Source organism: Rhododendron vialii, chromosome 2a (genome assembly GCF_030253575.1).
Source record: "Rhododendron vialii isolate Sample 1 chromosome 2a, ASM3025357v1".
NCBI classification, from domain to species: Eukaryota; Viridiplantae; Streptophyta; class Magnoliopsida; order Ericales; family Ericaceae; genus Rhododendron; species Rhododendron vialii.
Window position 1 is genome coordinate 494,575 of NC_080558.1, and position 13,103 is coordinate 507,677.

At 39.5% G+C, this 13,103-nt stretch overlaps 3 protein-coding genes across 4 annotated transcripts; 1 reads left to right on the plus strand and 2 right to left on the minus strand.

Moving 5' to 3' along the window:
* Window positions 1-544: 544 nt before the first annotated feature.
* LOC131315929 (outer envelope pore protein 16-2, chloroplastic-like) lies at window positions 545-4,964 on the minus strand. 2 transcript variants are annotated; one of them, XM_058345174.1, is made up of 7 exons: window positions 4,681-4,964; window positions 4,359-4,410; window positions 3,876-3,950; window positions 2,964-2,995; window positions 2,669-2,702; window positions 1,908-1,975; window positions 545-1,139 (listed from the first exon to the last, which is right to left on the minus strand). In XM_058345174.1, the coding sequence occupies exons 1-7, from the start codon at window positions 4,816-4,818 to the stop codon at window positions 996-998; spliced, it is 543 nt and encodes a 180-aa protein (XP_058201157.1). In that variant the 5' UTR covers window positions 4,819-4,964; the 3' UTR covers window positions 545-995. The 2 variants fall into 2 exon arrangements, with proteins under 2 accessions (XP_058201157.1, XP_058201156.1); XM_058345173.1 differs by having other exon boundaries at window positions 3,876-3,953; window positions 4,681-4,909.
* A 1,534-nt stretch (window positions 4,965-6,498) lies between these two features.
* LOC131315932 (large ribosomal subunit protein eL29z-like) lies at window positions 6,499-8,116 on the minus strand. Its single transcript, XM_058345180.1, has 3 exons — window positions 8,076-8,116; window positions 7,854-7,959; window positions 6,499-6,818 (listed from the first exon to the last, which is right to left on the minus strand). The coding sequence occupies exons 2-3, from the start codon at window positions 7,953-7,955 to the stop codon at window positions 6,735-6,737; spliced, it is 186 nt and encodes a 61-aa protein (XP_058201163.1). The 5' UTR covers window positions 7,956-7,959; window positions 8,076-8,116; the 3' UTR covers window positions 6,499-6,734.
* A 1,473-nt stretch (window positions 8,117-9,589) lies between these two features.
* On the plus strand, window positions 9,590-12,846 carry LOC131315931 (GTP-binding protein SAR1A-like). The gene is made up of 3 exons (XM_058345179.1): window positions 9,590-9,935; window positions 11,095-11,226; window positions 12,277-12,846. The coding sequence occupies exons 1-3, from the start codon at window positions 9,807-9,809 to the stop codon at window positions 12,595-12,597; spliced, it is 582 nt and encodes a 193-aa protein (XP_058201162.1). The 5' UTR covers window positions 9,590-9,806; the 3' UTR covers window positions 12,598-12,846.
* Window positions 12,847-13,103: the final 257 nt, after the last annotated feature.

The window sequence follows — 13,103 nt, forward strand, 5'->3', positions numbered from 1 at the left end:
TCTCTGTACAAAATATGCCCGATTCGATTTTTGTAATGGTAAATCATTTGTAATGGAATTTTTATGAAAATCTTTTTGGATCAACCTTTGTATAAAAAATAGGGAATTGATTTCCACATGCACTCTCTTTTTGGTATCCAAACTCTTTTCTTGTTTTTTAGTGTTGAAAATATATGTATTCTTTTTACTACTAAAAGACAGAGAATGAATGTAAAAAAGGAGAGTGTAAAAATCAATCATTTCCCGGCCGGAATGACCAGGTTCATAATTACCAAGACTAGTTAACCGGTAGGCTACTGTCTAGGAAGTGTCGATTCCTTTTCTTGATCTCAACTGGAGTACGAGTACTTTCTAATCGATCCCACCCAGAAAAGGGGACCAAACTCTGGTCTAGTGACTCCAGTCACCATTCCTCCCCTTCCATTTGGTTGTAGGTTTATCTCCATTTAGTTGTGGGTTTTTACGAGACCTTTTCATTCACAATACTAATCAAAATCACTAAGAATTAATTCGAAGTAATTATGTCTAGTTTAGACATTTGACATGTACTAAATGTGCACTTCACTAATCCGAGTAGGCTTAAATTCTGCCTTAAACATAATGTGATCTTACAGTTTTCTCTGAACTTAATTTATTTTAAAAGAGAACACACACTAAAACCACGAATTTCGGATCACAAAGGGCAACAAATGAACTAAAATTACCATTCATCTGCCGCTGATTATATCGTATGCAACACGTCGATTTTTAAAAGCTGATCCAAGCATAAGATCCTACCAAGTACCAACCTCAAAAAGTATCCAAAAACAAAAACATCAGGAACATGATTAGCCTACCCCTCTAGATGCTTTGAAATCATGATGGAGCTGGTTCCTCGAAACAAAATACAAGTAAAGATAAGTCTCAGCTGCAAGGTCTTCTGTCCCACATGAACTAGACATGTACTTCCATATAAAGTTTGACAAGAAAAGCAACGTAATTCCTGGGTCAGATTATTAGAAAATCCCTTTCAGAAGGTTAGCAGTGGTAGAAATTGCGGCCCCAGTAATGGCACTTTGAATAATCTGCTCGTGGGAAGAATCATCTGATGTGAGAGCCAGCGCTGCCCCTGTAATTGCTCCTGCCATTGCACTATTTTTCTGCACCAAAAGAAACAGACATAGTGACATGAGATACTAGCTCTGTCAAGACCGGTGCTCAAAATATGTATTGGCGCTGTCATAGTTGATGTCCTACCAACTTCTAGAGAGCAACCACGCATATGCCTACTTTATATGCCTAATTTATAGAGCGAGGACTCTAAAGCAAAACCGCCAACTAAATTTCAGAGAATACATGCTAAATTGAGGTTAATGTTACCTAAGTGAAATAGGCACGTCGGGAATGCACGTCGGGACGATTCAATTTTTTCCATTCCTTCGTTTCAAAACCGTGAATTTAACAAACCAAAATATCCGCACACATATCCAAGGATCAGCTCTTAGAAACGTGTTCTGCCTGATCACTTGAAGATTCAGACATTGTTTCGTTGAATTCCATGAAGGTTACCCATATCGAACCACAGGATAGGGCATGTGGTGTACCCCATTACCTGTTCCGGGAATGATTAACAGAAGTGACATGCACAAATTATAGTCATGGTGAAGACAATTAACAAAAGCTTAACAAGATGGAAACTCTTTCATCAACTTAAATCAACATCAGAACTTGCTTCCTCCTACGTCCGTCTCCAACCAAAGTAACTTCTAGTAGTACTACTGAGTTGGTGAGTTCAGAGGTGTATCAAGTTGTTGAAGCAAAAGAGACTAAAAATCCTGTAAAAACCCTTCAAGTTTTATTCAGAACTAGCGGGTACAGAGGTCCAAGACATTGTAACAAAAAGTAATATACAATGATTGGCAACTTACCCAATCATGAGTTCCACGAGCCTCTTTTAGTCCGTACGTGAGTCCAGAGTACATTCCAGCAGCCAGTCCTGCAGTGTAAGAATAATTGTCACCATCCTTCAATTTGAAGATTATATCGAGCACTATAATGAGACCTAAGGCAATTGTATTCTCTCTTTTCATATAGTTTAAGATGCCTCAAAGGATTGTGCAAGACTACCAACAAACATAAAAACTCGGCTGTTGAATTTGAGTGCTGCTATATACACCGACCGGCCGGGAAGGGAAATCGTACCGACGGCCGATCCGAGCCGTCCAAAAATTCTATAAAAAAAAAAAACCAAGGGACCCAATGCGGGAATCAACGGCATCCGAGGTGTGTAGAGTGCTTGATCCAAGCATCCCTTTTCGTGTGTGTGTATATATATATACACAAAAAAAGGGGTGTATATACACGAAAAAGGGATAAGCACCCTACACACCTCGGATGCCGTTGATTCCCGCGTAGGGTCCCTCGGTTTTTTTTTAAAAAATTTTTGGACGGCTTGTATCGACCGTCCGGTGGCCGGAGACGGCCTGGCGCGGCCGTCGGTTCGATTTCCCTCCCCGCCGGTCGGTACCTATATCTTTAGCGGTTGAATTTGGTCACTAAAATGAGAAGTCAACTAAATGTCATGGTTAATTCCTTTTGAGCAAATAGAAAGATCTAACTTATCTATCCTCCTCGACATGGACTTCAAATGAGTAAGAGAGAAGGGAGCCCACTCAGAGTACTGACTTACCCCATTGCAGTGATTCTTTTCCTGTGTTCTTCACCTGAAAACAACGTTATCAGAAGCCGCGAGAATCAGACATAGAAATGCACACATAAATGAACCTATTTGCCGTTATGGCTTACATAAAAAGTCCATCCAGACCTGAGATTAAAATTAATTTTCACTTGCACCTTCAATACAAGGCATTATCCATTCCAAATATTTGTTCTTTAGTCTAATATGCAAAATGAACCCAAAAAAGCTTTCCACTCTTTTTTTTGGCAACTTGTGTAGTAGAAAATCTACTAAGTTCAAGTCTTACCAAGGTTTCAAGAGACGTGGAGCTGGTTTCCCCTGCAAGAACATCAAGGAGAATAAAGTACATGAATAACATAACTTTCCGAACCAACTATATTCAGCAAGAATCACATCCAATTGGATCAAAATACTGGGCTATGATCTACAAAAAGTAAGCCATTCATGCAAATTGTGATTGATGTTATGTTTAATCATCCCGCAAAGAAACGATCCACTCCCTTCCAAATATCTAAGGACTAGTGTACGTGATACGCAACACTGTACATAACATTTAGTCGAGTTTTACCAGCGTCAAAGATGATTTGAGAATCCAATTTTCACAAACCCATCGATGGGCTTAAAGAAACCGATTATAATCGTTAATGGCAACTTATTCTCCTCCTTTTTCACTACTTAATGCATTTGGGTTGGACTCACCACATTAGGGGATACCAAGTAACTAAAGTTCTTTCAAAGTTTTCGTTTTCGTCTATCACAATAAACAAGGATTCAACTAACACCAAAAGATGCGGATCAAAAAAAAAAACTATCACCAAAAGATAACCAAGTAGCAAAAACTTTGGGCAATCAAAATGCAATTTCAACATATGTCAGTGTGTCCAATTCAAAACTATTTAACAATGAGTGGGAAGGCTCCCTGGACTCATATAATACTCTCGGACAGTCATAATTATATGATATAGGATGAGCTCCAACGCTCCCACCTAGTGAAACAACTGAAACATACCCTAAATATATGACAGAACACTTATGTCACTGGAAGTGCAAAAGTCCACGAAAGGAAGTCACATAACAAAAATCATGTTTATCGTCCTATATTCTCCGCAATTGAACAACCCCTTATCTGTTCCATTCTTATTAACCGTGAAATATTGGAAATACAGAGACCAACAATGCAATCGAGAAAGTCAAGTACCTCTTAGGTCTGGGAATCGACGTTTCTTGCCTCCCGTAATCTCCGGCGGTACTCCACCACTATCCAACCCTGCCCCTGCTTTACACAAAAATGATATACTAGTATTACTATAATACAAGCCTGTTTGGCAGCCTTGGTTTTACATTTTGCATTTTTAATTTCAGAGTTTGGGAGCTGATTATAGCATGGATTCTGTTTGCATTTCTAAAAGGAATAGATAACGCAGATTCCAAAAATCACCCTTGATGACTTTTCGGACTCTGTTTCAATTACACTCACAAGACTCCATTACAAAACCTATTATGCACGTATCATCGAAACACTTTTACAATCCTCTTTATAACCCAAAAATTAAAAATCTACGATTTGGAATTCAGAATCCAAGAAATAATTTGTTCCCAAACACCCATACATGTAACCAATCTTCTGAAGGTGAATGACGAAACAATTAAACAAACGGAAGGGAATCATCACTCATCAAACCTTCAACGGTCACAAAATAAGCCTCCCGCGCCACAGCCTGAACTGCTCCAATCTGTTAGTCAGAGATAGAGACAGAGAGGTTCGTCACACTTTACGTATATGTAATAATTTTTTCTAGGTCTCAGGTTGGAAACTTATTCGGTGCTATCAATTCCTTTGGAGCCGGTCGCCAGTCCGTACTAAGCAAAGAGCTCTAGCTTTAGTTGAGATCCGCAAGTGGGCGGTAGGATTGGTCCAGTATTATTTGATATGCGCAAAAGCTGACCCGAACATCTGAATTATCAAGAAAAGAAAAAGAAAAGGTAGATGTAATAATTCGTACCCCAGCGGCTTTGACAAAGCTTTCAGCGATGCGGTTGAGGAGGGGGTGGCCGAGATCCAAGAACCCTTCCTTGTCGAAGTTTCGGAACTCATCCAACAGCGTTCTGGTCTCCAAGTTCTTACCACTGGTATTACTCATCCTTTCCTTTCTTTCTTTGATTAGTTATTATTGGAATCCTTCTGAGGGAAAAAGTAGAACACAAGAAAGAATAAGGCCAAGGCAACGATATCGACTGCAACAAAAGCGAATGTAGAGGAGAGAGAGAGAGAGTGGAGATGAAGAAGAGGAGAGACAAGGGACGCGTGGAACTGTAAGGCGCTTACGTGTCGGGGTTTTGAGTGAGGAGAATGGCGGGGTTCGTGGCATTCCCGCCACGTTGTGGTTGTTGCGAACGGCGATGGTACCATCACCTGCTACGGGTGCAGGCCAAGCACTTATCGGTCTACAACGCCCCTCATCGTTAGATTAGGGGCTCGTAAACAAATCCAACGTGTCAAAACTTCATTTGAAGATTGAATGAGCTTATCCACGTGCTTATGCTCCCAAAAATTTTGATGGTGTTCTCTTTTGTTCATAATAACTTTATATTACAAGTGGAGCGCCATCAATAATTTTGAGAGCACGAATATCAATTTCATTCCTGTTCTGATCTGTCTAACAAATGTAATCGAGATGGCCTTGTATAATTTGAATTTTTTGAACATTAAACAAGTTTAGTAGTAGTTTATTTGAGCTTGATATGAAAGCTTAACCAGCTTTGACAAAATGTTCATGAAAATGATAATGTCAAACAAGTATTTGTTAATGTCAAAACTCCGGTGCATAAAATGCTCATATCATGTCCAGTGTACAAATCTATTATACACTAGAATTTTGACAATAACAAAAACAAATTTGGCATTATTAGTAATACCCAATGATTAAACTTGATTTGTTAATTACCAGATCTCAAATCAGTTTTTAACTAGTAAACACGAGTTCAAAGTTTGAGTAAACACGAGTTCAAAGTTGATCCGCCCTATGTAATGTTATGGGATAATTAGGAAAATGTTGTACTCCGTAGTACATTTTTGGGTCACTTATATGAGTGAGGATCCAAGTAAATCTGAACAAAGAGGGCAAGTGGGTAACTAAAATCGCACACATTCATTCGACTGAAATCGACAAAATGGGAGCAAATTATAAGACTGAGTATTTTTTCAACACTAGGTAGAAACCCCATGTTCTTTCATCCAAGCAATCCTTCCCACCTCCATGTTCTTCTATGTTGAAAACCAGCTCACAAGAACACCCTGTGGATTATGACATGTGGTCTCCAGGACTGCTTCAATGCTTCCCATGTTATCAGTGAAGCAAAACAAATTGGTGAAAAAACATGGTGGAATTGACACTAGAACTTCAACCCTTAAGCAGAAACCAAATCAGTCCCACCTTAACAAATTGGATCTCACGTATGCATGCATGGATCTCACGATTTAAGCTTGTACAGAAACCGAAACAAAAATGCATTCGGTTGGGGCGCCAAAGCTTCCAACTCTGGAGCCGCTTCTAGTAAACCATATGCTTGAATTGTAGTGCATGCAGTTCTACAACAACTAGATGGCAAATGCAAAATAGTTCCTCTGTGGCTATCAACTTTCAAAAAAATTGCAGAAAAACCATGTTTCTAACTGTTAAATCCTTTTCTAAGACTCTTATCATAAATTTACCATTGATGAAAAAGGAACAACTACAAGAGATTCATCTACTTCGAATTTCAGCTCCAAAAAAAGAAGAAAAAAAAAAATCCGTCAAACCAAATAAAGTGCAACCATAGAGGAACTCAAACCAAACCATAACAATACATTGAAAGAAGAACCAGTACAAGCTCAACTTGTATGATCCTCAACATCCAGCAATGGTAATATCCCAGAAAAACAGACAAGGCTAAAGCTCGTACTAAACAAGTTAAATTGCAATCCACATCATTCTAACAAAGCCATTTTGTTCTCAGCATTTCAAAGGAGAAAATAGCAAGAGACAAAACTATTGTCAATGACATTTCAGAAGCACGTTTACTCTTCCTCTGTGGCTACTTCACCACTCTTCTTGTTGTGCTTCCTCGCATACCTCTGGTTCCTCAGAAACTTCGGATCCATCTATCACAAAATGCACAAAAGCACCTATAAATCCATTCGGTGCAAATGTAGGTGTGGGTGTTCATGGGAAAGACTACAATATACATCCACCATAATTGATCATAACTAGATCACAATGGTTCATAAGTAACACCTTGAAACTTGAAAGGATATATGAAAGGCACTATATTTTAAGCACAAAATCTCATGACAAGAGACCACAACATTCCTACCGTAACTACTACTATCACTTTCGTACGTATGTGACACACCTTGGAAACTACTACTATTTGTCTTTGGTAATCTAGATTCAAGAATTTTGTTGAAAACAAAACAGCAAAAACAAAAGGGTCTAGAACGGCATTCCAATCAAATTATATTGCTCATAGAGACTAAGAAGTAACCAAAATTCTCCTAGGAGTCTCCCAAGTTGTTCAAATGTAGCAGGGTTAAGGTTTGAAGGCTAGACACCTTCGAACTGCATTGCCTTAAATCGAACATAAGCAACAATTTGTTTCAAAAGACTATCCTGCTCCCAAGACCACTTTAATCCTTGAAAAAGTCTACAATTAATCTCATGCCAGAAGTAGTAGATCTTATGTGGCCAACCTAGCTTCTTGATTTATTTATGAAAGAATTTGCCACTAAACTTGCCTATTAACCATCTTTATGCCAAAAGTGGTCAGGCTTAGAAAATACAACAGCCAAATAGATCTGGAGAAGGAGCAGGCAAGAAACAAACGGTCCTGCTAATAAGCTATCAATACCCTTTCAAGTATACATTAATATAGTTTCACAGATATATATATATATATATATATATATAGACACACACACACACACACACACACACACACACTTTTCTCGGGTATCAATGCACCTTTGCATATTATCGGTCAGCATTTTCCAAAAACAATGGATTTGAAACTACACACAACGCTTCCTAAAACATTCACCACAAAATCTCGTTAATTCCTTAAGGCATGGGGGTAAAGCACGGTAGATTTCTCCATAACTATGTACAGTAAAGATTTGTATATACCACAAAAAACATACCCCTTTCGTTGAAGAGTGACGGTGCTTTCTGGGTTTCTTGATCCCGTTCCTGTGAGCCTTGTACGACTGGTTGTGAGCCGTGTGGTTCTTCGACTTCGCCATCTCTGCTTCAAAACCCCAATCAGAAACACAAATCGGTCACGGATCAACGAAGCTATAAACGCAAATTCATAGATAAAAAGGGAGTAATAAAGATCGGAAAAATGGAAATTGCATTTGACCTCTGCTTGTTCGGCTCCCCTGGCGCTAGTTTCGGAGTATGATGAACGAGATGGAAAGGGTTTTGCTTCTTATCTGAGTTCTTGCGGAGCCCTTGCTCTGGTTGTGTTGGGCCGGTGGGTGGAAGTGCTGGGCTTTTCTGTTGGTTTGGCAACACATGGGTGGCGGGGTTGGGCTGGGCTGCATTTAGATCCGTTAATTTGCAAATATTAAACGAATTGAGCATCAATAATCATCTTGCCCTATTGGTTCAAATCAAATTGTTTCTCTCTCAAAAATTGGATCTTATAAGGCATTTATCGTTATTTCAATAGTCTGGTTATTCTAGTTATGCGTAAAGAAACTTAAAAATTAACAACTTAAGTTTGATAATGCTGAAAATATCATTGGCGGATATTAATTATCAAAACACGTCATTGACCGTTATTTTCTCAAATATCAAATCACTTGGGATAGCCTAGATAGTAAGAACTCATACTTCCATTAGGGAGGTCTTAAGGCCCATTGAGACTATTGGGGTAATCATTATTCCCTCTTCCCATAAATCTATGCTAGTGTAGGACCTAACGATCGTTAAACAGGAAAAAAAAAAGTAGTATTACAATTTTTTAGCACAATAAAACTGCAGATTATATTGATGAAAATACCGGTACAACATACAACTTGAACATCTATAAACCAATCTAGCAATGAACTTCGCGAAAAACTTGTCGAAAAACCACTAATCGGCTTGATAAAAAACCACCCACAACAGTAGACTATTGTGAAAAACCATCACAATAGTAGTGAGTAGTTCATTTTTTCTCCACTTGACCATCCGATGGAGGAGTACCAATTTGTTTACTATAGTTCTGCGCGTGTTGAGTTATTACATGCCCTGGGCATCACGAGGCCGAATGAACTTGGCATGTTTATTAAACGAGCCAACAATGTGAGCTTTAACTTGGCTCAACCTTTAACGAGTTGAGCTTAATCGTTTACGAAACGAGCCTTTTTAATTGAGTCGATCTTTTATCAAACGAGTCAAGCTCCACTTGGCTCGTTCACTAAACGAGCCAAAAAATTGAACTCGAGCTCGGTTCATTTATAACTCTACGTGACGGTGCCTCGAACTTTTCTCTAGCAACCATTCGTTAGGTCCCTAGCATTTCAAAGTGAATCTCAACCATTGATTGCTGTTTTCGAAATACTTTCGGGATAAATTTTCTCTGTCCCTAACATTTCTGTTTGAATTATTTTGCGTTGAGCAGACACAGCTAGCTCACCTCCTTGGTGACCAAAGATTCGTTGACAAAATCATTTGCCCGACGGTTTCCATATCGATGGCTGGTAACGCTTCTGGTGACGTGTACAGACCAATCCCAGACCTCCACCTGGATAACCACCTTAAGTCACCGGATATTCCCGGTTGCCACTATATGCTTCCAGCTGTGCTTCTACCGATCCCACGTCACCACCCACTTCACTCACTATCAGCCCACATTAACCGGCCCATCAGGTAACCCGTTGCAATCAAATTCAGCCGCGAACGTAGTTTTCCCTTGTCATTTTCCTTCGTTTTCTCACTGATTCTCAGTGATTCCGTTTCCTTCTACATTTGGTAGAATACGTACAAGATAGATGAAGCCATATTCATCCTCCCTTTGATTCCTCCGTCGGCCATTAACTCTGCCGTTTAATTTTCCGGCGACAATTATTCGAGCGCGGTTGTGTTGGGGTGTTTGAATTGGAATCATGTTTCTGCTGGATTGGTTTTACGGAGTTCTTGCGTCTCTGGGTTTGTGGCAGAAAGAAGCCAAGATCTTGTTTTTAGGGCTTGATAATGCCGGAAAGACCACCTTGCTTCACATGTTGAAAGATGAGGTGCGTGCCTCTCTCTCTCTCTCTCTCTCTCTCTCTCTCTCTCTCTCTCTCTCTCTCTCTCTCTCTCTCTCTCTCTCTCTCTCTCTACATATGTAGATTTTTGTGTGTATATGCATGCAGATATGTGCGATTCATGTGTTTTAATACAGTAATTAGGGAACCATGTGCAAAATCTATGTTCAGCCACGAGTTCACAATTATGGATTAAGTTACCCAAAAAAAATTATGGATTAGTTAAGTCGAGTTCTTTTTTCCCAATTAGTAGGAGCAGACGAGGACAGGGGAATCCATGTCCATGAGACTCTTAGTTTTCATTTTTTTTTTGTTTGTTGGGTAAGTTGTCATTGAACCAACCTAGGTGGTCTTGGCCCCTGACTTAGGGGTTTGCTCCCTCCTAATTCTCCATGCCAACTACTCTTAGGGCCACCTCATCCCAGAGCATAAGCGTGCAAAACGGCTGTGGGGGCTGTAGGGATTAGTTCGAGGTGTGCGCAAACTGGCCTGGACACCCTGCATTACCCAAAAAAAAAAGTTTTCATTGAACCAAACAAAGAACATGATCACTAGGGCATACCCCTGGGAAGCAACACTCTATCCAACACTACCACAACACTAGAGAGCACAAAACAATGGACAGGGAAACAACAAAACCAGTATCATCCTTCTAAGGCATACAACCAGCACTAGCTATTATGAAGTAGTAAAAAGTTTACTACAAGAAATATTCCAGGCCGAGCACAAGTTCTGGTTACTTGGAAGAGCTCTTGATGCAATTCCTCCATGAGCTAATACAGAATCTCATCTCTTGACTGTTTTCGTCTTGTCCTTTTGTTTTTGAACAACAAACTGATTTTAAGGCTCCGTCTTTATATATGTGAAATCAAGGGATGCCAGTTGAATGTAAACTTGTTTTAGAACATGTTCCATTTCCAGAAACAACAAGGTCTAGCTTATGCGTCTTGTGAGACTGAGGTGAAAGACAGGGTGTTTATTGAACTGGATACTAATGTGAAATAACTTCATTCGAAATCCAGCTTCGTCCAAGCGGACCTTTAATTCGTACTTTTAATTCAGGCAGGAATTGTCGTCGTTACTTTGAGTTGATATCAAACACCAGAAAAAAGATTAGTAATCTTAATTTTTGTGGGATGCGTGGCAGAGATTGGTTCAGCATCAACCAACGCAGTATCCGACATCAGAGGAATTGAGTATAGGACAAATTAAGTTCAAGGCTTTTGATTTGGGAGGGCATCAGATCGCTCGCCGAGTCTGGAAGGACTATTATGCCCAGGTGAAGTCTTGTGATATCGAAATCTAATTTGTTTAGAATTACATTGTTCCTTCATAGGTATTTTTTGTTCGTGTGATCAAAACCTTAATATGAGTTTTCTCTTCATTCACATATAAAGGTGTGGGCACATGGCTGGATGCCACTTCTTGAGATGTTTCAGTCGAGGTGCATATCTTTAGATGGGAATTTGACTTCTTCCTTCGGTTCTTTTTCCAGTAGTCATTTGTGGAGTTATATTTTGGGAGTTGATACAAAACACATTTATTGACTTGCAATTATAGTATATATATATAGGAAAAAGCTTCTCTTTGATAACAAGAATAGGGAAAAAAGGATCTTATTGTGGATAGAGACTTAAACTATGCAGTGGTAGGGGCGGCTTTAGCCAAGTAGGCAATGGATTGTGAATCCGGCACGTGCATGTTCAATCCCCATCACTAGCCTATCATAAATGGTGTTCTTCTTTATCGTGTTCCAGTTTCTATCACAGTGTAGATTCAGTATGTTGCGTTGTGGAGATGAAGCTGCAAGAAGTACAAAACCAGTGTTGTAGAAGGTTTTTGGACATGTGCAAGTGGAGAGCTAATGTAAGTGTTTTTATTGTGTGTGTGTGTGAGAGAGAGAGAGAGAGAGAGAGATCTAAATTCATTAGGAAGAACCTTAGCACCAGAGTTTGTGTGAATGCTCTTCAAAAAAAACTTTGGAATTTTCTAGTCTGTCTAGACATCATTACATGATATAACCTCGTGGTATAATTTCAGACTTTTCAGTTGTCTTTTCTTATTCACATTCTTACTTTATCTATGCATTTTGTAGTTTGGACTGGAACTTTGTCTTCAGTATCTGTTACGCTTGAGCCATCTGGAGTAAAGACCTCGTGTTAATTGCAATGCTAAATAAATGGCTGCCTGAATGTTTTCTCCGTCCTGTTATCGTTACTGTTGTTTTTCTGGTTTCTCTCAAGACATGAAGTCCATATTACTCCTCATTTAAGGTGTAGTGGACAAGGTGACTCTTAGTTTTTAAACATGTGGTTGTTCATCCATGCAGGTGGATGCTGTGGTGTACCTTGTTGATGCTTACGACAAAGAAAGATTTGCCGAGTCTAAAAAGGAATTGGATGCCCTCCTCTCGGATGAGTCACTTGGAAATGTCCCGTTTCTCATACTTGGGAACAAGATTGATATACCTTATGCTGCCTCAGAAGATGAGTTGCGACATTATTTGGGTTTAACTGGCCTTACTACCGGTAAGGGTAAGGTTAACCTTGCCGACTCAAATGTCCGTCCTCTTGAGGTATTCATGTGCAGCATCGTGCGCAAGATGGGTTATGGCGACGGCTTTAAATGGATGTCCCAGTACATCAAGTAGACACAAAAGAGAAACGACTCTGCAAAGCTATTTTCTGCTGTTTGATGGTATGAATACCAATTGGAATGTAGAATTTACCGTGCGGCCTCTATTAGTACCTATTACTCTTTCAGCTTTCTGGCATAGTATTAATATTTGTATTTTTTTTAGCCCTTGTAGCGAAGGTTAAGTTTTTTCTGTTTGTTTCCCCGCTCTTTGTATTTGACACAGTATTGCAGATAAATAAAGGGCGTGTTCTATTGCTTGCAATTGATGGAACCCCTTGAGACATTGTTTTTGGGTAAGAGGAACATCTGGACGATTGAGCTTCTAGTGATAGAGGTTGCACATCAAGTAACTTCATGGAATTGGCATGCCTTGGATGTGTTTGCATAACAAGCCTTTCGCGTACCTTGTTCGGATGCTTTTTTCCTCCAACGAATCTTGTTTGTTTGTTTGCGGTGGAAGCTAAGCACACCATGCTCATATAGAATGTGTTAAGGGTTCTGATAAATGATGCTTTGATT

Bases quoted from the DNA above. Each gene is read 5' to 3' on its own strand.
- LOC131315931 (XM_058345179.1), top strand. From the start codon at position 9,807: ATGTTTCTGCTGGATTGGTTTTACGGAGTTCTTGCGTCTCTGGGTTTG. The intron at 9,936-11,094 runs GTGCGTGCCTCT...GATGCGTGGCAG, and splicing joins TTCACATGTTGAAAGATGAG to AGATTGGTTCAGCATCAACC. The intron at 11,227-12,276 runs GTGAAGTCTTGT...TCATCCATGCAG, and splicing joins GGAAGGACTATTATGCCCAG to GTGGATGCTGTGGTGTACCT.
- LOC131315932 (XM_058345180.1), bottom strand. From the start codon at position 7,955: ATGGCGAAGTCGAAGAACCACACGGCTCACAACCAGTCGTACAAGGCT. The intron at 6,819-7,853 runs GTATGTTTTTTG...ATTTTGTGATAG, and splicing joins GTCACTCTTCAACGAAAGGG to ATGGATCCGAAGTTTCTGAG.
- LOC131315929 (XM_058345173.1), bottom strand. From the start codon at position 4,818: ATGAGTAATACCAGTGGTAAGAACTTGGAGACCAGAACGCTGTTGGAT. The intron at 3,954-4,358 runs GTTTGATGAGTG...TTTTGTGTAAAG, and splicing joins TTATTTTGTGACCGTTGAAG to CAGGGGCAGGGTTGGATAGT. The intron at 1,976-2,668 runs GTAAGTCAGTAC...CTTACACTGCAG, and splicing joins AAAAGAATCACTGCAATGGG to GACTGGCTGCTGGAATGTAC.